Source organism: Podarcis filfolensis (genome assembly GCF_964270895.1).
Source record: "Podarcis filfolensis genome assembly, chromosome: 9".
Lineage (NCBI taxonomy): Eukaryota > Metazoa > Chordata > Lepidosauria > Squamata > Lacertidae > Podarcis > Podarcis filfolensis.
In genome coordinates, this window is record NC_139610.1 from 28,208,162 (window position 1) to 28,232,031 (window position 23,870).

Genomic DNA, 23,870 nt, shown 5'->3' on the forward strand with positions numbered 1-23,870 from the left:
GTTTCAAAGGAAACTTTGTTTGGTCAGTGGATCACCAAGAAACTCTTTATATTGGTTAATGTGAGGAAGCTTCATTCACTGTGCTTTTAAGGTTCTACAGATTGCAGCAGAGCTCTAAGCAGGAAAGTGCACAATGGATTAAAAGCTATGTACTGAAAACTGAATTTTTTTAAAGCTTACATAGGCACACATAATGTTGGACTTTTCCCACTGCACCAAACTGGGACCTTTGCTTGATCAACTACTGTTCATACAGAACACTGGTGTAGCATTACAGGTCCAAGCTTTGGGCTCAAGCACTCCTTCCTCACGCCCTTGGGAACAGTAACTGAATGCCTCTGCTCTAATTTAGTAGCAACCCAAAGGCTGGAATTTGCTGCGTTTGGACAAAACAGCCAACTCTGGTTTCCTGCAAACAAGGAATGGGAGCTTCCAATATCCTTCTCTCCCCCTGGAGGGGAAAGGGAGCATATGTAAGCCCAAGACTCAAAGCTGCTTGCATTTGAGAACGCTAAACCATGATTTAGTATTATTACAGTTGACTGCAGTGCAGCGGCGTAGCGTGGGTTGTCAGCACCCGGGGCAAGGCAAGTAATTTGCGCCCCCTAACCCCTAACCTGCCACCGCTGCCAGCTTCTTCTTGCTGCTGCCTGGTCTGGTCTGGTGTGGTTCTCTCCCGTGCTCAGTGCTGCGCTGGGCGGCCGCTGCACTGTCCCTCCCCCAGATAGTCCCTCGCCCTCTCTCCGCACCGCACGCCTGGCACCCACCCCTTCCACAGTGGGCGGCGACCCGGCGGCTCGGATTCGCACAGCCAGCACTGCAGTGAGAGAGAGTGAGTGAGCCAGGTAGGGGCAGAGAGCTGCGAGTGCGAGTGCGCCCCCCCAGATGTTGCGCCCGGTGCGGCTGGCACCCCCTGCACCCCCCACGCTACGCCACTGCTGCAGTGAGTATTTTCCTCAGACCTAAGACTACAACCAATTCAAAACGCAGAAATGTTTGTTTCTCCACATTTCTGTCTTATATTGAAGGTCCTTCTGAGAAGGATCCTGTCTTTGTTTCCGATGCTATTCCATGAAACACCACGTAGAATGATACCACACTGCAAGAACAACAAACAACTTTCTGGATGTCTTTGAACTGTAACTCCAGTTTTGTTAACTAATTGCAGATTGTCTCACTTTTAACCCCCACCCCCTTCAAATAATCTCATTTTTCTTCCTGTATATCCTCAACGGGTTGCATTCCAAGACAGGGTAACGCCGAGGGAATGATTTTGTATTGTATAAACAAAAATGTCATATTAAACTTTAAATGAAAAGAAACTACATACAAGATATACATTTCAGTTCTTCTAGAAGGCATATTAAACAACATTATTTACAAGAATTATACCACAGAATTTTCAATAATTAACAAGTTCTGAGTCTTAAAATACGCTGATGTAGCTAGCATTTGAAAAATAGCTTTGTGATCTAGGTTTCTCTCTCCCCAAAGAGACATTAGTTTTCCTACTCTAGGAAGTACGCTGTTAAGCGATCATGGATGATAATGCCATACATTAGTGCTTAAATGTCACTTATGCATATGGAGAGGTACAAACAGAATCAAAAGCTCAGTTTCCCATTATACGATTTGCAGAATTATTACTTTTAAAGAAAGATGGATAATAAATAGTAAAAAATATATTAAAACAACCTGCAATTATCTAATGGTAAATGGTGCGATCAGTAGCAGCCAACATAGATTTGTTAGGAATTAATCATGGTAGATGAACTGCATTTCCCAGTTTGGTAAAATAAACTCTTTTAGTAGAGACTTTTGACCTAGTTCCCAAAGTGCTAGATATATGTTCAATCTGGGCGAAACCTCTAAAGGAGGGCATAAGATTGGAACACACACACACAAGTGTGTAAAGGCTAATAGTCTGAATGAGATAGCTAGTGGGATTGTGTAAAGGCAACCAAGATAGATCAAGTGTTTATCAGCATATATTATTATTATTATTATTATTATTATTATTATTATTTATTTGTACCCCGCCCATCTGGCTGGGTTTCCCCGGCCACTCTGGGCGGCTTCAAACTGAATATTAGAAACAATACAGCATTAGACATTAAAAACTTCCCTAAAGAGGGCTGCCTTCAGTTGTCTTTTAAAAGTAAAATAGTTGTTTATTGCCTTGACATCTTCTGGGATGGCGTTCCACAGGGCTGGTGCCACTACCGAGAAGGCCCTCTGCCTGGTTCCCTATAACCTTACTTCTCGCAATGAGGGAATCACCAAGTGTCCAATATATATGGCAATATATATATGCCAAGTGTCCCTTTTTGGCAAGGCAATGTAGAGTTTTACAGGCCTTTTGCTACCTCTTGTTCATTCACGTTGGGCCTCCAATTGGGTTGTCTCAAGGATTCACCATTTTGTGTGTGAAAGTGTTTGCGCCCACTTCTTAGGTATGGCTGCATGCTATGCCAGTAGCTACTTTAACCACATTGCCACCTTTCTCCTAGTCCCTCCTTTGGATTTGAGACTGAGGGGGCTCAAGCCTTCAAAGTTTTATTTGAGAAAAGCCAGTCCAGTTAGGCATCGCAGACAGAGGGAGGGACAGATTGAACAAAAAATTAACCACAATTCGAGCACAAAGATGGCTGCCATTTTGAAATTGTCGTATCCATGATGCAAAGTTACTAGCACTTCAAATGTAGGGGTCTTGATTTATACATTACAATAGCTTTCCTTCACACCCCAAATGAAGACCCAGTTCAATTTAGGAAAGAACAGCTTAAAAGATGATATTATATGAAGTGTGAAGAACAAGGCTTTGTTTAGCATCCAGTTTTTAGATATTTAGCATTTCAGAACCAGACAGAAATTATTCAACCCTCTACAACTGGAAGGGAGGATAAGGAGCGATTTTCAGAGTAATGGAAGCCGAACTGAATATTCATACATTCAGTCACTGATTGTTTGCAAGTCTCTCATGTAACTCTACCGTCTCAGTTTTCACATGAGCAGTTTGTCTGAAAGCACTACTATGATAATGTGTAAACTGTTGCTTCAGAACTAAAGGAGCTCCATGGAAACTGTGTTGATACAGCTTCTTCCAGAAAAGGTATTTCTGAAACAGCACTGTCAGAGGATGTGCCATTTCCACACTGCATATATTAATTTCAAAATTATATGCTCCTAGAAATCTCTCAGAAGCAGCATGTTGCATATAAACAATTGCATTAGCAGAGGTCACCACAGGAAAAAGAGACAAGATTATCTTAGGCTTGAGGGGAGGCCAATGCAGCCATCTAGGCATCTCTGTCCAGCCACTGGGACTCTTCCCAAGCCCTTCCCCATCTCCATCGCACACAATCTTGGCCCTCCTCAAAAGCTTTTGCCTGACTGGGAAGTGTCTTTATGTTGTGATAATGCCTCTTGCTTGCCTGCCTGGACGGGCAGATGTGTGCATGTGGGGTGGTTGTGGTGTAGAAACCTTTGCTTTTGTGTGGTTGGAATGTCGCCTGCTTTGCAGAGGTAAGAACTGCATCTACTGGTCCGCTAACTTAAGGACATAGCAGCAGCCCTGCTGGACACACTGCCTCTGATACTGGAGGCAGCACATAATCATTGTGGCTAGCGTCTTTCAATGACCTTATCCTCCACTAATTTGTCTTAAAGTCATCCATGCAGGTGGCCATGAACATATATTGTGGTGCTAAATTCCTTAGCTGATCTTTGCCATGTGAAGAGTACTTCTTGTCTGCCATGAGTATTCCAACATTCAGCTTGATTTGGATAGCTCCCCAATTCCAGTACTATGAGGGAAGAAAAATGTCTCCCTATCTACTTTTCCCACACCATTTTATAAACTTTCATTGAGCCCCTCCCCGCTTACTTGCCTTTTTTCTACGCTAAAAAGCCCTGGTGCTGTAGCCTTCCATCACAGGGGTGTTGCTCCAGCCCTATAATCATTTTGCTTGCCCTTATTTGCACCTTTCCCAACTCTATGATGCTGGAACAGTATTCCTAGTGTGGTTGCACTATAGCTTTGTTTAATGGCATTATGATAGTGGCAGTTATATTTCTAATCCCTTTCTTAATGGTCCCTAGCATGGAATCCACTTTTTTCACAGCTGCTGAATAATGGGTTGAAATTTTCACTGAGTCATCTGCTACAGCCTCAATATCTTTTCCCAGATCAGTCACCACCAGTTCACACTCCAGTAGTATACATATGAAGTTAGGTGTGTTAGCCTGTATTCATTTTTTGGGCCTCCCACCACCACCAACCATTGGCACACAGACACCAGAAGGCTGCCCAGGAGAGCATGCAGACCTCAGGCTGAAAAAGGCCCCCCACTCCTGGCATATGGAATTACAGTGTAATTCTACACACTTGGAAGCAAGCCTTACTGACTTCAGGCTGAGGCCTGTGTGCACCCTCGTATATTTAAATCACATGACTTCCCCCCAAAGCATCCTGGGAGCTGCAGTTTGTTAAGGGTGCTGGAAATTGTAGCTCTGCGAGGGGTAAACTACAGTGCCAATGATTCTTTGGCAGAAGCCTTGTGCTTTAAATACCTGGGTGCAGCCTGTCTCCTAAGTAAGTGTGTACAGTGGTACCTCGGGTTAAGTACTTAATTCGTTCCAGAGGTCCGTTCTTAACTGTTCTTAACCTGAAGCACCACTTTAGCTAATGGGGCCTCCCGCTGCCGCCGCGCCGCTGCTGCACAATTTCTGTTCTCATCCTGAAGCAAAGTTCTTAACCCGAGGTACTATTTCTGGGTTAGCGGAGTCTGTAACCTGAAGCGTATGTAACCTGAAGTGTATGTAACCCGAGGTACCACTGTACTGTTTATGTAGCAAAGTGTGAATGTGTTTATGTCAGTGGGGTGGGGTGAGGGGGATGTCAACAGCAGCAACAAGCTCCAGGCTCGCTCATGGCAAGCAGCAAATTCTAAAGTCCACAGGCAAGAGTGACAAGCTTGCTATAGCTTAGCAGCTGAGAGATGGATGCCGGGTTGTCAGTTTATGGCTCATTGCCAGTAGCGTGCTACTGCCAAAGAAGTTAAATGAGTCTTTTAGTTAATGGGACCTCGCGGAGAACACTCTTTGTCTTACCCTGCAGATGTACTGGTTCCGCTCGCCTGGAGAGAAAGTTTGTGAGCGCACTATCATGCTGTTCCTGACAAAGGGATGCTGCTGAGACTTGAGGCCGGCTCTGTCCTTGGGTCGTACAGCCACACCCTCACCCCTGTCTTCTGTGTTCGTTTCCTTATCAACCTGTTGAGGATATTGTGCATTGTTGTCAATCCTTAAAACCAAAAACTCCCCACGAAGCTTGCTTCCCCTCCCATTCTGGCACAAATTAGTTACGATAAAGACAAAGAATCCAATGCACCACTCAGCAATAATAGGCAGAAGGTACTATTTCGATGTGGGACACGTGTGAATCTTACTGCACAAAGCATCACAGACTCACCTGCCTGAATGGTATGTGAATCTTAATTAACAATGATTTCCCCTACTCATATTGTACTTGATATTAAAGGCTTGTGACTCAGGCTGAAACAAGGGATGAAAGGCTGACCTCAGGTTAGAAGTTTCTGATTTTACTAATGGAAACAAAAACCTTGCAGGAGAATGAAAGCTGGAGACAATTTTAATGAAGTCATATTGTCTGCTTAAAACTAACACTTATAGTGAGGCCTACCGTTTGCTAACTGCAGGAATGCTGTTGTCCTCACTAGAGGTGGTGAAACAAATACTGGAGAAATAACATATTTCCTATTCTAAAACAACAACTCCTCCCTTTACTTAAATTTGAAGTCTTAGAAAAACTGATGGAAGTAACCAGAACTGGCTACTCTTGTGAATTATGCTAAAATTCTCAGTGGGGTACTACAAGAATGTGGACCAATCCTTCAGGTTTTCTGTTAAATGTGTATGTTATTTTTTTGGAATGATAAAAAATGTAGGAAACTTAGGCCATCAGTGGTAAGGAGGCATCAAACATTCTAGCCAATGAACATATTCTGAGATATTGCTCAAGACTCTATATAGCCAAGAGGTCTTATCAAGATCTTCTATTTCTGTTTGGTTTTTCCAAAGGAGCAGCTGTGGTGCTTAAAAGGAACAATCATCTGGTACTTGGAGATCACTTTGTTTATATTGAAAGTAAAATAAAAAAAAAAAGAGGAAGGAGAGCAGTCAGGGCCATTCATAAAAATCAGGCTGCAGTTCAAGATCAGAGCAAGAAGATGCTTTATCAAAGTACAGATACTGTACTCACATGCTTCCAAAGCCATTCCTTAATGCAAAAGGAAGAGGAGTGCCTCTTTGAAGATGCTGCCTGCCAGCCATAATTTTTGTAATTAAAGTAATTGTTTTTAGTGGGTCGGATCCAGTGTTGCATAAAGTGGAACTCTGAAAACTAGCGGAAGAGGCAGAGCTGATTTGGGGTGATATTTTCTCTTCCCTGCCAATCTCTCTCCCCCTACCCTCGCAATAATAAAAAAAAAAACTGATCCAGAGGGTTGGAGGACCTTTCAGAACTGCAGGGGAAAGGGAAATTGGTGAAAATCACTCTCCCACTCCTTCTGCCACAGCAGAATCCACTTCATGCAGTGGGAGTGTCCACTAGATCCATTTGACCTCCATAGGAGGAGTCCTTCTGCTCACAGAAGAGCAGGTCTGGATCCCACCCCATAGGTACTGCCTCCTTAACTGGGAGACACCTTTTTAGTTGATCAAAAGTGCTTTTTCATTGTTTAATTCCACCAATTCTTTGACTAAAGCTTACAACCTAAACACACAACACACAATTCTCCTGCACTGCTCTGAAGCGCTGAGCCCTTATTATTAAAACTTCATAACAAATGCAAAAACAAAAATATTAAACCATCCGTGTATGCAAGTATAGCTTAAACATTAAAATAGCCTATTAAATATTTAATACATTCATTATTAAACATGAATAATCTCCCAAATAAACATTAAATGTTAACTAGCAAGCTGAATGCTTTTCTTGAGGACTTAAGAATCTCTTTTCTGCTTTTCCCCTTTACTGTATATCAAAACAAGAAAAGGATCACTTTGCCAGAGGGGACAGAACCTGTTAGAAATCAATGGAGAGTTTAAATGCTGAGCTGACTTTGGCCAGGTTCGTGCATAAAAATATAACATGAAGAAGCAGTGTGCTGGTGCTCACCGCATGCAGACCCCTCCCACTCCTGGTGCACTGCCCCAAACCATGAGAACAAACCTTGGCTTTTGATTGTGCATTGTTTGGAAGGAAACAAACCACGTGACAGGGTCCAGGCACCACAATAAGCCAGACTCCAGCTTGTGCTTGTTTTCCAGTGGAGCTATGTGCTCATAAACTATGGTTTGCTTTGAATTATGGTTTAATGTTACATGCAAACCAGGCCTTCATTTATTAACATAGGGCTGAAAACAATAAACAGATTCCTTATGACAAACACTGTTGCCTTTAAACACACCACCTTGCTCGACCAAACACAGCCACAGGATGTCAGTGTCTTCTTTGTAGTGCATTAGAGAAACAATCTAAAATATTCACCAGTATGGGTGGTGCCGTTGCTTGCTCATTGTGACACGCGTGTGCATGTTTTCTGTCTTCCCTGTGCTTGGTTTCACCTTCCTCTACCAGTTTAAGGCAGAATCTGTTGTCATCTGAGTATCTGCTTCCCTCTGCCCCTTTAACATTGTCCTCTTCTTCTGTCACAATCTCACTGGATGCCTCTGCCAGCATTCCTAGCCTGTGAGAACAAAGTAACCCAAGTTTACCCTTGAAAACTGACAAGGCCCGCAAAGAGGAAAGAAAAAGAAAAAACACTGGCATGCCTGGGATCTGAACCTTGTACAAAAGATATATTATTATCGACACATTATCTCAGCCAGAAGTAGATTAGAATTTCAGTACAACGCTTTCATGATCCGACATGTGAATGCATTATATTAGTCATCCGCTCCAAGAAAAACAGAAAGGTCTGTTGCAAATCGGTTCCCTTAGAACATTCTGACAAAAGCGCAGTACGCTTGACATCCACAGATGGTTCTAATGGAGAGATGCAAGATACCTTTCTCATGATTATTAACCAGCAGATGTAGAACTAGCAAATACAGACTAATTCTTTTCACATTCTCTACAGATATCAAGATTATATTAACATGAAGGGGGGGCACTTTACCTGCATTAATTCTTTTTTACGTGAGATCTTAACACAAGGCAATTAATCCACATTTAATAACATCTCTACTGAAAGATGAATCACCCAAATTCGACATTTATTGTGGACAATGCAAGGCTGGCTCCAAAGAAGAGATAATACCCATCTTCATTGTTTTATGTCATTAAATAGCATAAAACAAAAGGGAGGGGCTAGTGCCTTCACAACCTGCTTATAGGCATCTGACTGGTCACCGAGGGAAATAGGATGTTGGACTAAATGGACCTTTGGTCTGATCCAAAAGGTCTCACAGGTTCTTACACATGGAGAGTGGGCTGTAGTCCCTTAAGTCCTTAGCTTCTGTGCTATTAAGGAGAGAGAGAGAGCAGGCCTTTGCCTTCCGGCTGCATCGCTGTCCACCCACAAACTCATGGGGAGAGCCAATGCATGTCCACCAGGCTTCCCCTCTGAAAATACGCTTCTCATGTGCAGACAGTGTGGTGCCAGGGCTGGCAGGCGAAATGGGGGTTGGGATTCCAAGGGGTGGGGGTCTCCTGGAAATCTTAATTGTGTGCAGACTCAATGGTGGAAGCGTGTGTGGCGGATATGCCATTCATAATTCCTGCTGCACTTCCCACTCAAGACACAAAATGCTACTTAAGTTTAAAACAAACAAACAAAAACAGCTTCTCTCTTCAGCACTGGGGAAACTGGTGTAGGGAAAACAGCAAGTGAAACGTGCAGTTCTCCACCAAGGGGTCTAAAAGGGTAAGAAGTTAATTTTACATGCACGAGGAGCAGATGGTGAGCAGAAGTTTCTTTCAGTGATCAGCCTTGTTTTTGATGTTGCTTTATAAATAATAGTATTTTAAAAAAAACCAAAAACAAATCAACCTACCAGTCTTCTTCAACATGTTGTGGCTCCTGTACACCCTTTTCTTCGTCTTCTTCTTCCTCCTCCTCCTCTTCTTCCTCCTCATCTTCTTCATCTTCCTCCTCTGCCAACTCTTGTTCTACTGCCTGCAGCTCTGCTGATGTCCTTTCCAGTAATGCTGACACAGCATCCTAACAGAGACATTGGAAGCAGATCTACATTAGAAGACATACTGAGCGATGTTACTTATAAAATCTGCCCTATTAATAGATGTGAACAGACAATGCCTTTGTCAATTACACTGGCATTGCCAATGAGACTCTACCGGAATCCACCTTTCAGAAAAGGTGTTGATTAAATGTATTGATCACAAAAACATATGCGGGAACACATAAACATAAGCAGGGCAACATCATGAGAAACTCAGAGCCGAGCATATTTGGTTGCTCACGTGACACCAGGTTTCCATGTGACTTCAGAATTCATGCATCCCTTGTGAAAATTATACCCCCCACCAAAATGTACTATCTCAGAAAGGATATAGTAAAGGAAATATATTGTGGTTCTTTGGTGCAAAATTACGTATTATCCGTATGCTGCAAAAAACTAGCTGCCATTTATGCATAGCTGGCAAAAGCAAACTTTACAGAAGTATCTGACATTCATAAATGTCAACCAGCCAGGTAAGATTACAACTTTTTCTGGCTCTGCTCCCCGACTTGTAGTAGCGAACAGGAATGCTCATTCCCTTCCCACGCTGCTGAAGCGGGACAATCGTACATGAACATAATGTTCATAAAAGACAACATGTTCATTAAATCCAATGCAGGAAGGCCCGGATCTTGTAAGCTGTCATTCCAGGTAAAATCTAGGAAGCAATCATGGGATCGGGCCTGTGTGCGATGGATTTTATGTGCCTTTAAGAATGTTATACATGTTTCAGGAAGGCTACGCATGCCAGGTAGGCAGCATATGCTCTTACTTTTTATCACGCATAGAATAGCAGATCAAGGAAAGAAGATAATCCAAGCAGGCCCACTATAATTGCGCAATTTGTAGCTGAGAATAGGTGTCCAAGTACAGGCAGAAGGTGTGTGTGTATGTGTGGACTGAATAACTGAACTCCATGTAAAAACAACAGCACTGCTACCAGTTCAAGGTGTTACTATTAGTATATAAAGCCCTAAGTTTACTGGCAGGAACACCTCATGCCATATGCACACACTCTACTTCTTCGACCTGTGGAACTGGCACTGTTACAGGTGCCCCTTAATCCTCATTCTGGCCTTGCAAGGTGTCCAACTTCTAGTGTGGGCAGGGCCTACATTTTGGAAGTCCCTGCCTATTGACATTCCACAGGCACCATCACTGTGCTCTTTTCAAAACCTGCTTAAAATATTTTTGTTTAGGCAAGCCTATCCAGACACATAGAGGTTAATGTGTTTTGAGCTTTTCTTTGGCTTCTGTTGATTTTAATTATCTTTTGAATATCTTAATGCCTGTTTTTAACTGTTTTCCATCAACCATTTTTAATGTTTATTTTATATTCTTGCAAACTGCTTACAAGTGGTGTTTTTTTTTAAAAAAGAACACAATACAATACAATACAAATTTTGTTAAATAAACAAAACAAATAACACTGTGGAAAGTAACCTAAGCTTTCTCCATGATGAGCTAGCGTTGTGTTTTTTATGCACAGGGAATTTTTAATGTGGTAACATGCGGCTTGCAGGTGTTTTTTCCCCCCTTACAAGGTAGATTTGGTTCTCAGAAGCCAAATTACACACCTCCACTCAGGCCATATGGCAGTCAGCTAACAAAAGCAGCAGGAGGGAGCAAATAATTAGACAGTACAATTGCTTCACCGTTGCCGCTTCTATTTTTCTAGTCTCCTGTTCAGAAGTCATCACACATTGCTTACCAGGTCCAAGGAGCCAGGCGACTGATTGTTTGGTACAAATACAGGATCCTCCTTTAGTTCCTTATTCTTTTTCCTAGGAATCTGCTTGTAAGCCAGCAAGTTATACCAGAGAGTAGAAGTCTCATCCGAACATGGCAAGTCTGCCAGGCTTATTTGAGTTCCAGCCTGCACAGAAATGTGAAATGATAATTCATTGGTTATTTAGAAAATCAAATCAATAAAAAATAATAGTAATTTTAATAGATACAACACCCCATCCCTGATGAAACAATGCAAATATGTCAACATGGCTCCTCAAATACCTCTAACTTCCTGTACCTCTTACATAATAACAGGACAATGGCCCATCTTCAGTAGCCCAGAATCCTGTTCTCACAGCAACTACTACCTGTGGGAAACCCACAAGCAACTGGGATTCAGAAAGACTCTACAAAAGGAGTCCCAACTAAGCCCTGGGACCCAGATCTTCTTCACTGGTTGGTAACAGCCAGTCTTTTGCTGCTGTTGTGTTTTCCCTCAATGTGGGGACAACCTGATTTAAAGGAGACACGTGTGTGTGTGTGTGTGTGTGTGTGTGTGTGTGTGTGTTGTAATCTAGAAATATTAAGGACCAGACAATGCATACCCACAAGGATAAATATATATAGTAGTTTAAATTCTGTAAATCTAATCAAATATAACAGATCCATGCAAGAAACAGTACTAAGTTGATGCCTGGGGCAAAAAAACAAACAAACCCTGGCATCAGTCCATCATGAGGAAAGAATGTGGTTTTATATGCAAGAAAAGAAAATAGAGGCTCCTATTCGGAGGCTTGAAGAGCCCTATTGCGCAACATGCCTCAGGCGCCATCATTTTAAACTCTAGCAGTGTCCATGGTTATTAATCAATATGCTTCCGTTATACTATTATCCACTGAATGGTTACTGAGGCAATGATAGCGTGAGAAACACAAAGAAAAACAGAGCAATCAGCTTCTTACCAGGGTGCTCTTATCCAGGGGGGATGTGACCATTTTGTTTGATGCACCTTTGCCACTGAGGTAGGGGAGGAGCCAGAGCTCAGTGACAGAACCCATGCTTTGCTTGCACAAGTTCCCAGGCTCAATTCCCTGGCATGAGAAATTCTGTCTTGGAATAAGATTGTCTGTAGGCAATATTGGGCTCCATGGAACAATTTGGTATAAGGCACTTTAGTAGACCTTCTTCCAAAGGCGAATGGAAGAAACTTACTAGCTTTGCAGTTTTCTAGGCTGCACATCATTTCTGTATTGATGTGTGTTGTGGGTCAATGCTGTCAGATATCAAGATAAAAGGTAGGCCAGGAAATTGCATCAGCGCCAAAATTGTATTTTAAGTATTTAACTCGTGTGTTTCTTGTTCATGTCAATGGGGCTTTTGAGAGCCACAGTAAGACAGAATCGTGTCAGCCATGGACTGAAAACAGGTGTCACAAACGTAAAATACATTCCAGTGCTTCTACCCTCTCAAAATAAATAAACCTGTGTGCTTGTGTTGCGGAGCGGCATTTCCCTCTCTCCATAGCCACAGAACAAAAACATTGTCCGGTAGACAAAAGTTTGCTTCCTGAAAGCACAACAATTGCACCAACTGTTTGGCATTTAAGTATTTAGTAGGCTCAATTCCAATCTTCCATCATCCCCTCCCAGCCTGTGAATGTGACAGGAAGTCAAAATAAAAGCAACAAAAACTGAACCCTGTCCATCTACCTGCAACCTAAAGATATAAAAAAAAAATTAGGGCCAAAGGGATAACTACTCCATGTGGGTTGCATATCTGCTAGAAACAAAGGATTTTCGGTTTTCATTAAATTTCCTAGTTGTCACAGCTGGAGAGAGATGTAGAAGAATCTGATGAAAAAATGCAAATAGTAGCAAATCCCCCCCCCCAAAAAAAATTTCTTACTGTTTTCAACTTCTAAGCTGAAATGTAAAAAATTGAGTTGAGAGGCTGAACCAAAGGCTGCCATGCTTGGAGCTCACTATTTTGTTGCAAAGCTCATTGTAGCTTGCCATTGACTACATCGATTAAAACCATATGCAAATTATGCTTATTACATGTGTCTAAAATATGTATATTAGCTGCAGCCCTCAGGCTTATGATGCATTTTCAATGAAGCCCTCAGCACTGAACAAATTGTCTACCTCTGTAATACTGTGATCAAAAGGGAATCTAAATTCCACAATCATCCCATATCAGAGATGAATATATTAAGTCCTGCGGAGGTTGCTAATGCATGCCTCAGAAGCGGCCTATCTATCAGCATGAGAAAAAAACAAAAGAACATCAAACAAAGCCAATAATAAAGAATACTTACTAGGCATTCTTCCCAGCGAGTTTTACTGACAGAGCAGACATCCACTCTCAAAGTCTTCTGCTGCAAAGAGGCCTGGGAAATGGCTACTCTGAACATCTCACTAAATAAAAGAGTTTCAGCAGCAGAGTGGACTTTCGTGCGGAAAAGACAGCTGATGTCAGCGGAAGAGGGAAGAACTGCAACTCTAAAATACCTAGGAGGTGGGAAGAAAAAACATGCAAAAGATGATTCAAACAAGTATCCCAAAGCCCCTGTGCAAAACACTTGTAAAAGAAATGTCTTATTCCTGGATAAGTCTTATGTTCAACTGCAGAGACTTCGGTGCCCACTGCCTTATATATGTCAATAGTAAAGGTGTGTCACCTAACCCGCCTTTGGGAAAACTAGGGGGAAAAGAAGGAAAATAGAAATGGAAATGCTGAAACTCAAGAGTGGGTGGGAGTTAAGAAGAGCTCACAAATCACAGATGGAATTTGTAGAGTCTGTTATCCTACCAGAAATAGCAGGGGATATGTTAGGATGCTAAATACTATCCTGATAGTGATATGCTAGAAAGTTGGAAAAGTCTTTTAAAGATGCAAAAAGGGCTAGGAAAATAAAGCAGAGAAATTTGAGAGTTTGAAATAAGAAATAGTGAAATGAAACATTGTGAATTGTAAACAGAATACTGACACATAGATTAAAATGCAGAAGTTAAGGAGAATAAGTGACAGAAAATGGAGGAGAAGAGAGAAATATTAAGAGCATTTAGCAGGTTCTGAGTGCTGGTTCACACATACAAATTGTCATTTCTCCCTCCACACAATTCGTTTTGACCGTTTCCAGTGACAGGTGATGAAATGTCAGTGTAAATCCAGCTGTATGTGACTACAATCCCCAGCAGCCAGAAGGAGTTTCCACAATCTTCAATCCTTCATATAAAGTTGTCCAATTCCCACTAACATTTCTGTTATTGGTCCTGTACCCCAATGACCAGTTGAAATCGTGAGGTCAGTAATCTACTTCAAAGGCCACTTTCTCTTCATATTGCTCTTGGATTATTATTATTTTTTAATGCAGATCTCTGGAACAATTCTGTTGATCATGCTACAAAGTTAGTTATTTACAAATGCTGCCTTTCTCACAGACACTTTATTATTTATCTTATGTGAAACCAAAAACCCATCTTTTTGCACAAGCGTTTCCTGATGCCACCTTTTAGCAACCATGGGACTGTAACTGTGGAGCTTCACTATTTCATTTCTATGGTCTCATTACTATTATTTTGTTGTAAACTGCCTTGGGATTTATTTTTAAATGAAAAGTGGCAAAGAAATTATTTAAAATAAAATTTTAAAAATCCCAAGACTTTCCCTCAGGTATCTTCAACTCATATAATCATGTCAACCAATCTTTTTATGGTCCAGTTTTTTTACAGTTATCAACCCCATCCACATCTACAGTTCGGAAAAGAGCTAGTCCTGCTATCCCCAAACAGCTGCTTTTGTTTATTTGCCACAAGCACACAATTAAAGCTTAAAGAAATGCTCGTAATATTGCTTCATCCCACAATACAGCTCAGCAACTTGGGAGTGCTCCTTGCACAACACTGCGTGTTTGAAAACAAAGCAGGGAGGGATAAAATAAAAACCAAGCTGGAGCACTCTCTCGCTCTCTGTTCCACATTGTGTTTCCTAAGGCCATGTACACATTAGGACAGTGTTTCCCCAACTTGGATCTCCCGCTGTTTTCACACTACGATTCCCATCATCCCTGACCACTGCCCTCAATAGCTAGGGATGATGGGAGTTGTAGTCCAAAAAAACAGCTGGAGACCCAAGTATGGGAAACACTGCATTAGTCGCTTGAAACACAGTGAGGTTGTTTCTCCCCGCTGTGTTTCAAGTCCTGTTCTCACTTTTCTATACAAACCAGAGGGGGGGAAGGGATGCCGTCACTTGATGCCTATTACCTGGTTTGTTTCCCCACGCTGAACTCCCAATTCGCCGAAGCTGTTACCTGTGCACATGCAATGGCATCCAGAACTGTACATACCTCTGCTTAACCGCAGCTTCCATTTTCTAATTGGGTGAAAGCTGGTTTGAGGGAAAGTGCATCAGGCTGGGAATATTTCTCAAGAGGCTACAAGATACCTATGGACTGTGGCTTATTGTCATGCTTACTCGGTTTCCCAGTGGTGGGAATGAGCTGGAGCAAGAGTAAGCGGTAATGTGTACACAGCTTAAGTCTTGTGGGAGCACTCCCAGACCATATTGCGATGTAGAAAGCAGCCTTTTAGTACATAAATATTTCCACAAATTAAGCTACCTTGACGGAAACAAGTGCTCCCAGTAAAAGAGGCATTTCATGCTTTCGCAAAAAGGTGCTGCTCTGCTTATCAAGTGAGAAGGTGAAACTCCATTCCCTTTGAAATGCAAATGCGTTACACACATACAATGAATGTTTAAAATGGTCTCCAGGTAGCATATGAATCTCAGATACAACTCAAAAGGTATAGTCAGTTTAAGGTCAGCTCCTTCTGGAGAAGACTTTCTGCTTGCCTGTCAAATTGATAGTTAGAAAAATCCAGGCATATACCATGCATGGGGCTTTGCTAAACTATAGACACTTGTGTCCTTTTTAGGTAAGGCCAAAAAGCAACAGGAACTTAAAAGGTGCTGGGACACTTTAGATGGGTCACCTATAGCTCTGAGACCACCTTTTGAAAAAGTTGTGTATAGGCACAGTTTGAAACCTCACAGGTATTAAAAATATCTCCCTATATTCCTGTCTATTTGTGGGGCAGGGCACTGTTCGTTGCTTGGCAAAGAAAGAAGATGGGTGCTTCTGTGACGCAGAGAAGGAGCACCCAACTTTCTAAGGTGAAATGGAATGGAAAAATAAGGACGGGGTCACATGGCAGGGCTTTGGTGTGAAGGGGAAAGTGTAATCTTGCATCCGTTAGGTTCCCTCCTCCTCCACCACCGCTATCTTCTTAAAGACTATGTGAGTATTTATCCAGAAATAAGACATCAACCTTTACAGAATACAAAAAACCCTTAAATAATTCTACTGGATCCAACTTGAACCCAGCTTCCTCAGAAAAGCAAAGATCATTGAATTTTGGTATGTCTGTGGGGAGTATGTTTGTGGGGAGGTGATGAAAGATAAGCAACCAGAAAGGGGGGTTCCCACAGCACTTTCTCCCAATTCCAAATATGCACATGGATCCAAAAAATGTGATAAACCGTAATCCGGGAATTACTTTACTTACACTTTGGAGCCAGGGGATACAGAAAGGGCATGAAGATTTTGTAACTGCCCCACAATGACCACAAAACTTGAGCTGTTTGTATCGTATCTGTTAAGAAGAGACAAAAACAAAACAAAACCCGGCATCAGGCACTTGTAATACATTTGCAGGTGTCAAGGAATAGCCTGACTTTTCACATGCGCCGACTTACCGGAGTCCTATTTGCACTTGGGGTGCCTCTAGAACTGTTGTATCATCTTCACTATATGCAACTTCTTCACTATCGTTTGGTCTAGAGGAGAGAGGAAAAGAGGTTGAATAGCCACAGCAGACCAACATTTATACCTTTGAACAGTAATATACTTTATTTATTCTATACCAAAACTGTAAGATTGTTCCAAATGCACTGTTCAAGTCAATGCTTAGGATTTTTCCGTTTCATATGTAATGTCAAAAAGTGATGACAGAAAAGAGCTACTTCCTTGTGGATCTAGGAAGGAAGTATTGCTAAGGTAGATCTCACTAATGGCTAATTATTTGAGGATCCTCCCTTGAAGGGTCATCATCGTTTATAATTGCTTATATGCGCAAAGAGAGAACAAAAATCAATAGAAGGACTAGAAACTCCCCCATTCATACATGCTTGCAATTGGCCTCAAATTGTATAAAATTGTGTTTTACCCTTCAGTGTTTATTAGGTCATTTATTCTGATTATTATAAAGAAATGTGCTTTGAAACAAGAAAGAGCTTTTTTTAAAACAACAAATGAAAAGTCCTCTGTTCTTGAAAGCATTGCATTGGGATGTTAGATTATTGTTTTCAGTCTCTACAAGTAGTATCTTCTTTCTCCTCTTTCTGTGCTAACATGAATGAATGAATGAAAGGCCAACTATGGGAGCAATTTTAACTCTCAGAAGCAAGGCAGAATGCGGCAACAAAACCATAGCTGGCCCAGCAGAAAAGCTCAGATCAGGCCCATTGCCAGTAACTAGACCACCTTAATTAAGTTCCAGTGGATCCTTAGCTGATCCAGCTCTGTCCCCTCTTCTGCTCCCGGTGATGTTACCTTATGCATTTGGTGAGCACACCGGGGGGCCCTGCAGATGCTCCAGTGAAGAAAAGGGATTCAGATTGGACTGCGTATAAGTTAATTACTATTAATACTAATATTTTAATCCTGCCTTTGAATTCTCAGATGTTTCAATAGTACACTATTAAATTTAAATTAGGGACATGCAGTATGGTTTTTGCAAAGTTGATATTCCTTTTATATTATTATTACATATTTATAACCTGTCCTTCAAGCCAATGGTTTCAAAATACCCAAAAGATTACAACCCTGCAACCCCTAGCTATACTTGTTTCTTATACAGTACTCCTTTGGTTCCCCTGGTTGATGTTTGTTTCTGTGCAGTTTTAAAAATTCTTTGTCCTTTCAATCCACAGTCTTGGTTCATCCACACTGCATTTTAATATGACTGATTGTGGCAACTCTCATTATTTTGGTAAGTGGCATCTGTGTGACACCATCATGTCAGGTGCAGCATTGTGACACTATTGACAAAATGACATAAGTTTCAATAGCCAGTAAGTGTGGGCAAATGAGGCTGAGGATTGTGTGGGCAATGAAACAGCAGGGGAAGCTCATCATCAAAATAGTGAGAAGGTGTTTACAATTACCCAAATGAGCAAAGGGAGTGGGTAACCAATACAAAATGAGATAAATTGTTTCGACTCAGCCCCACATACTATTTTTCAAATTGTTGCAAAATGCCTGGACATGACAGAGCCAGATGCTCAAATTTTAGTTTTGGATAAATGGAACTCTGCCTTAAACCTACTGTTTTACAGAAGCTTCGTATACACCACTGTCTCCGGCCATGGACTCGTCAGATACTGCAGCAGATACACACCCTGCCTTCTCCTCAATGTGGTGACTTACTGTTCTTCTTGGTAAGTCAACACCTAAGTAGGCAAGAAGGAAGAAAATCTTTGTTTTAGGTTATATCAATCTGAAAAGCATATACACAAAGCTCTAAAGTCACAGTCAAGTTGAAAAGCATCTTGGGCATCAAGCAGAGTAACTCGTTTCATCACAAGCCATTTATTGTTATTTACTGAAATAGCACCACCCCTTTTTAGATCCAGAACTCCCCTTTAACCCCAACCTACAATTACATAGAAGAGAGAATGTGTTAAGTGCATCTTGCTGTCTAGGGCTGAAAAAAGCTACCGCCACTACAATTCTCTTTTGTACAACCATTAAAGGTAAAGGAGGACTAGCTTGCTTTGCATATTATCACAATCTCCCCACTTCTCCCCCCCCCCCCCAAAAAAACAATACCCCCACCAAACAAAGAAAATGGGAATGCTGGTGCCCTTGATGTGACCAATCTCAGTCTGGGAATGATCCATTTGTAGGTTCCAACATACTAGTGGAAAACCAATGTATTGCATACTTTCATTAGGGTTTTTGTGCAAAACTAATCAGCTTCATAGCCTAGCACCGTTATTAACTTGCCCATAACAGTTTCCCATCAGCATTATTCCAAGTCTTTAGCTAGCTACAAATGAATATTCCCCACCTTTCAAGCTTGCCACCACATTCTATTTGAGACATACTATAAAGCAGTGTGCTTGACAAGCCTTACAAATGGAACATCTAAGGACCAAGTTAGAGCAAAGGCCCCATTCAACTTGGCCAACAAGTGAATCAGTCCCCACACCTAGCAATTAGGACAGGATTGGGGAACCTATCCTTTGCCCTATCAAAGGTTACTAAACCACAGACAGGGCGAATCAACTGGGGGACTGGTTTTTTATGTGGCTCAGTGGCCCAAGAGATGCCTCTGAAAGTGCAGATTGGGTTGGCTGTCAGATGTCCCAATCTGCATCTCCAAAACTCACCACAGATAGGAGACTGCCCAGCACTGGACAACCTTACACCTGAGAAGAGGAAGCTCTGAAAGTGCCGATTGGGCAGGTCACACCTGGATGATGTACACTTTCAAAGGTGTTGCTCCTCTCCCACATAAAAGGAGCTTGCAGAATGGGTGACAGATAGGAAGAAGGCTGCCCAAGTGCTTCAGGTCAGATGACATTAGTTGGCTGGCCACACTTGAATTAAAATATCATACAGAAGAAGAAGAAGAAGAGTTTGGATTTGATATCCCGCTTTATCACTACCCGAAGGAGTCTCAAAGCGGCTAACATTCTCCTTTCCCTTCCTCCCCCACAACAAACACTCTGTGAGGTGAGTGGGGCTGAGAGACTTCAGAGAAGTGTGACTGGCCCAAGGTCACCCAGCAGCTGCATGTGGAAGAGAGGAGACGCGAACCCGGTTCACCAGATTACGAATCTACTGCTCTTAACCACTACACCACACTGGCTATCTACAGAATTCTTCCTACCAAAGTCCCTGTAAGAAATTAATTCTAATTCTGCCTTCGTTTCAGCAGTGATATGTTCTGCCGAATGTGATATGATTCTACTATCAAAACTTAAGGAGAATCTTTAGGGCCAACCACCTCTTAATTTCAATCTTCAGCTCACATTCATGAGCTAGAGTTTCCTGCAGAGAGCAAGAAACATTCACTGTAAGCAGCATCCTGTAATATAATAAGTTGCAAGGCTGAGGAGTCCTTTCATCTGCCAAGGAGCCAAGTGTATTGGTATGCATTACGCCCCCCTCCTGAGTCATGACTTTACATCTTGTTAAGATGTTTAAATTTTAAGGCTTCAGATTAGAGGATTGATTGCTGCATTTCTCCTTTCATTTGTAGCAGTGGGGATGCTTTTTCCTTGATGATGAAGTGCTTTTTCTTCCACCACTTTGAGAGGGGTGAAGGTGATGACATGATTTATTGATTACCCCCAGGAATAACCGCAGCAGTCTGAAATCGACTTTGACAATGACAGAGACTGTCTGTGGAAGAACTTCATGGTTATTCTAACTCTGTTACTCCCAAAGATATTTGGCATGGGAAAACCTATGTTTGAGGACAAAGCCCCAGCACCATATAAAGATGCAAGAGACAGCAGGCATGGATGTTGCAAAAATAAAAAAGTCAAAGTCAGTGGGGGGGAGAGAGATGATTTCAATGAGGGGAGAGAGAGAACTAAGCACATGCTTAAATTTCTCAGTGAAATCAACAGAACTAAAAGCAGCTAACAATGAAACTAGATATATACAGGAATTTCAGGAATAAGTTCAATGCAAATGAATGATCAAAAGGTACAGTATGCACTTAGGGATTGCCTTTCCTATGTGCTACTTAAAGGACACACAGTAAATTCAGATAAATAGCAGTTGCAGATAAACAAAGCTGATATAATGGAGATTGTAGATTATACATTATACATAGAAGGATGCAAGTTACAGAGTAGCTTCTTTATAACCTACCCAATTCACATTCAAGTAGTAAAATATGCTTAGTATCAAGAGAATGATTAAGCTTACCAAATACATTGGTACTACAGTTGTAAAAAGCAAGTAAAAGATGCAATTCTATGAATACTTACCCATTTAAACTTAGTAGAACTTACTGAGTTACTCTGCATAGAACTGCTCTGTTAAATGGCAGATTGAGTGCCATCACTAAACCTCTCCCCTGCTCCCAATTTAAACTCAAAGTTAGGATTACAGGTATCCCATTTTGCAAATGAAAGAAGAGTTATTTTTTAAGGAAAGTAAATCCTGTCAAATTCTTATAGCCCTTGAATGCTTTAGAGATAAAGGACTATTCAAGCTGCCACAAGAAACGTACATTTAGGGACCACACAGCGTACATATGACAACATTTGTTAGAATAAAAATTCTGCCAACTGGGAATGCTAAATTCTATCAAAGCAAGTAATACAAAGTATACACAGGCCCTCGAATCTTTCCAGTACAGTTGTACCTTGGAAGTAGAATGAAATCTGTACCGGAAGTCCGTTCGACTTCCAAAACGTTCGGAAACCAAGGCACGACTTCTGATTGGCTGCAGGAAGCTCCTGCAGCCAATCAGAAGCTGCGGAAGCTGCATCGGACATTTGGGTTCCAAAGAATGTTCGCAAACCGGAACACTCACTTCCGGGTTTGCAGCGTTTGGGAGCCAAAACGTTCGACTCGCAAGGCGTTTGGGATCCAAGGTATGACTGAATTTGGGAGGGCAAAAAAATTTCAGAGTTATGGTACACCTATCTTCCACAAGATACAGGCTCAGACTGAATAAGGGGATAATTGTTTCTCACTCTTATCATGTATAACAGGGACGGGGAACCTCAGGTCTGGGGACAAAAGTGGTTCTCTAGGTCCGTCTCTATCTGGCCATTAAGAATCTATCCTGAAAATACATCTCTCATGTGTCAAATGCCAGGTAAAGAGGTACGTCTTCACTATTCCCTGAAAGCTGTATAGTGGAAGTGCCAGAGGCACCACTGTGGGGACTGAATTTTACAATTTAGGGACTGCCACAGAGAATGTCCTCTCCAGGGCTGCTTATTGTTCCCAAACTTCTGAGGGTGGCAGAAATACGAAGAGAGACCCTTCCTCCTGATCTTAACAGGTGGGTGTGTACATGTAAAAAAACCCCCAAACAATTCGTTCTAGCCTTTTGTAAGCTAGGATGTAGTATAGTGTATCACAGAAGCCAACTCCTAGGGGCTGAGGTCCCTTCGGCCCCCCAATAAAATATTTGAGGGGGCCACCCCGCAAAGTTGAGTGGAATTCCCATTCAAATAGTGTGTATGCGCGCCACATCACGTAATCAATGTGTTACCTGTTCCCCAGCCTCTGAAAGGTTGTCCATGAAGAAATACAACCCATGGTCTGAAAAGGATTCCCTATCCCATTAAAAGGAAATTTGTAGAACACATCCTTTATCAACTTCATTTTATATGCATCTTTGCACAGAACTAGGATATATTTTCCCATTTGTCTGGCAATAGGGAAAGGAAAGCAGAATAAATGGATTTTTGAATACTGGGAGCTATAGGTACATGTTGGATCAGAAACTAAATCCAAGTGACAAGAATAGGAGAGAGTATGTAAATTGCAGACAATCCCCCTCAGGCCACATGTAGCCTCAGCCAGGTTACAAAAAACTTCCACAGTACTGCCAATAAACGCTTTTATTTTTAAACCATTTCTTCCATTACTAATGAGCGGTTGAAACCTCCACAAAGTTTGAGATATAAAACACAACTTATTCCAGGTTCTGACAGATGAATCAGATAACCACAGTGAGGCAGAATTGAAGGTGTACAGATGTCCAGTTTTCCTGAGCATACATGTATGGTGCCGTGCATTAGAATTTGATAGCCATAGCACTGGGAGTAAACTAGAGAAGATTACAGCTTGCCAATAAAAGTCTCACATTGCACAAAGCAGACGCATACAACCGCCCCCTCCACAAGCTGAACGAGAAGAAAAGCCTCTTGCTATCTTAAAAAAACCCCCAAAACCCCGACCCTGCTTTTAGCCATCTGCAGTCCTTACACTTTTGGCAAGTTTGCGATAAGCTAGAGAATGTACTATTTCATATCAAGTAAGCTCAGCCAAGTGTGTTAAGCCTGAGTTAAGCACTGAAATACTGTCATTCATATTACAAATAGATTTTTCTTTCTTTACTCAGGCAACTGAGCAGATGGCAGACAGTCAGCTCTGGGAGCCCAGCTTGGGCAATAACAGCTGGCTATCGATATTGTATGTCATGAATCCACTTGGGCTGCAACCAGCATTCTTTGCTACAATGGTCTATGCCATGAAATGAGCTTCAGTTACCACATTAATCCAATACTTGACCAAATCAACTTGACAGCCAGTGTGGTGCAATGGTTAGAGCGCTGGACGAGGACCTGGGAGACCAGGTTTCGAATCCCAAAACGAGGAGGAGAACCACGTGACCACTTTGAGCTACTTTGGAGAACAGGTGTTATATGAATTTAATAAATAAAAATAACTTGCTACAGCTATCCAAAGCAACTAACAGTGCCAGCAACTCTTCTCTTCTAGAACATGCCTGCTTCAGAGCACAATTCAGCCTTCCCCAACCATGTGCCCGCCAAATGTTGTTGGACTCCAATTCCCTTTAGCCCCAGCTGGCATGGTCAATGATAAGAACTGTAATCCAAAATACCTGGAGGGCACCAGGTTGAAAAAGACTCATTCAAAGCATTGGCATCAAAGCACTATATAGTAGGAGATGTCAATATCTATAAAGGAATGCCTAGTCCCACATCAGTGTGCCCAAGATTGCTGAGCAGGGCTTTGTTATAGGGGCTACTGTCATTTGAGGTAAGTCCAGGAGCAACAGGAGAGAGAGCTTTCTTGATGGTAG

General features: G+C 41.8%; 1 protein-coding gene across 1 annotated transcript in view; it reads right to left on the reverse strand.

The window, feature by feature from the left end:
- WWC2 (WW and C2 domain containing 2) overlaps positions 1-23,870 on the reverse strand; it is a 112,405-nt gene that overhangs the window by 9,228 nt on the left and 79,307 nt on the right. The window contains exons 12-19 of the mRNA XM_083631057.1: positions 18,390-18,513; positions 16,759-16,839; positions 16,569-16,655; positions 13,316-13,508; positions 10,979-11,143; positions 9,082-9,248; positions 7,574-7,772; positions 5,113-5,274 (exon numbers count right to left, since the gene is read on the reverse strand). Coding sequence (XP_083487183.1) covers positions 5,113-5,274; positions 7,574-7,772; positions 9,082-9,248; positions 10,979-11,143; positions 13,316-13,508; positions 16,569-16,655; positions 16,759-16,839; positions 18,390-18,513 — 1,178 coding nt within the window. The remainder of the gene's footprint in view (positions 1-5,112; positions 5,275-7,573; positions 7,773-9,081; positions 9,249-10,978; positions 11,144-13,315; positions 13,509-16,568; positions 16,656-16,758; positions 16,840-18,389; positions 18,514-23,870) is intronic.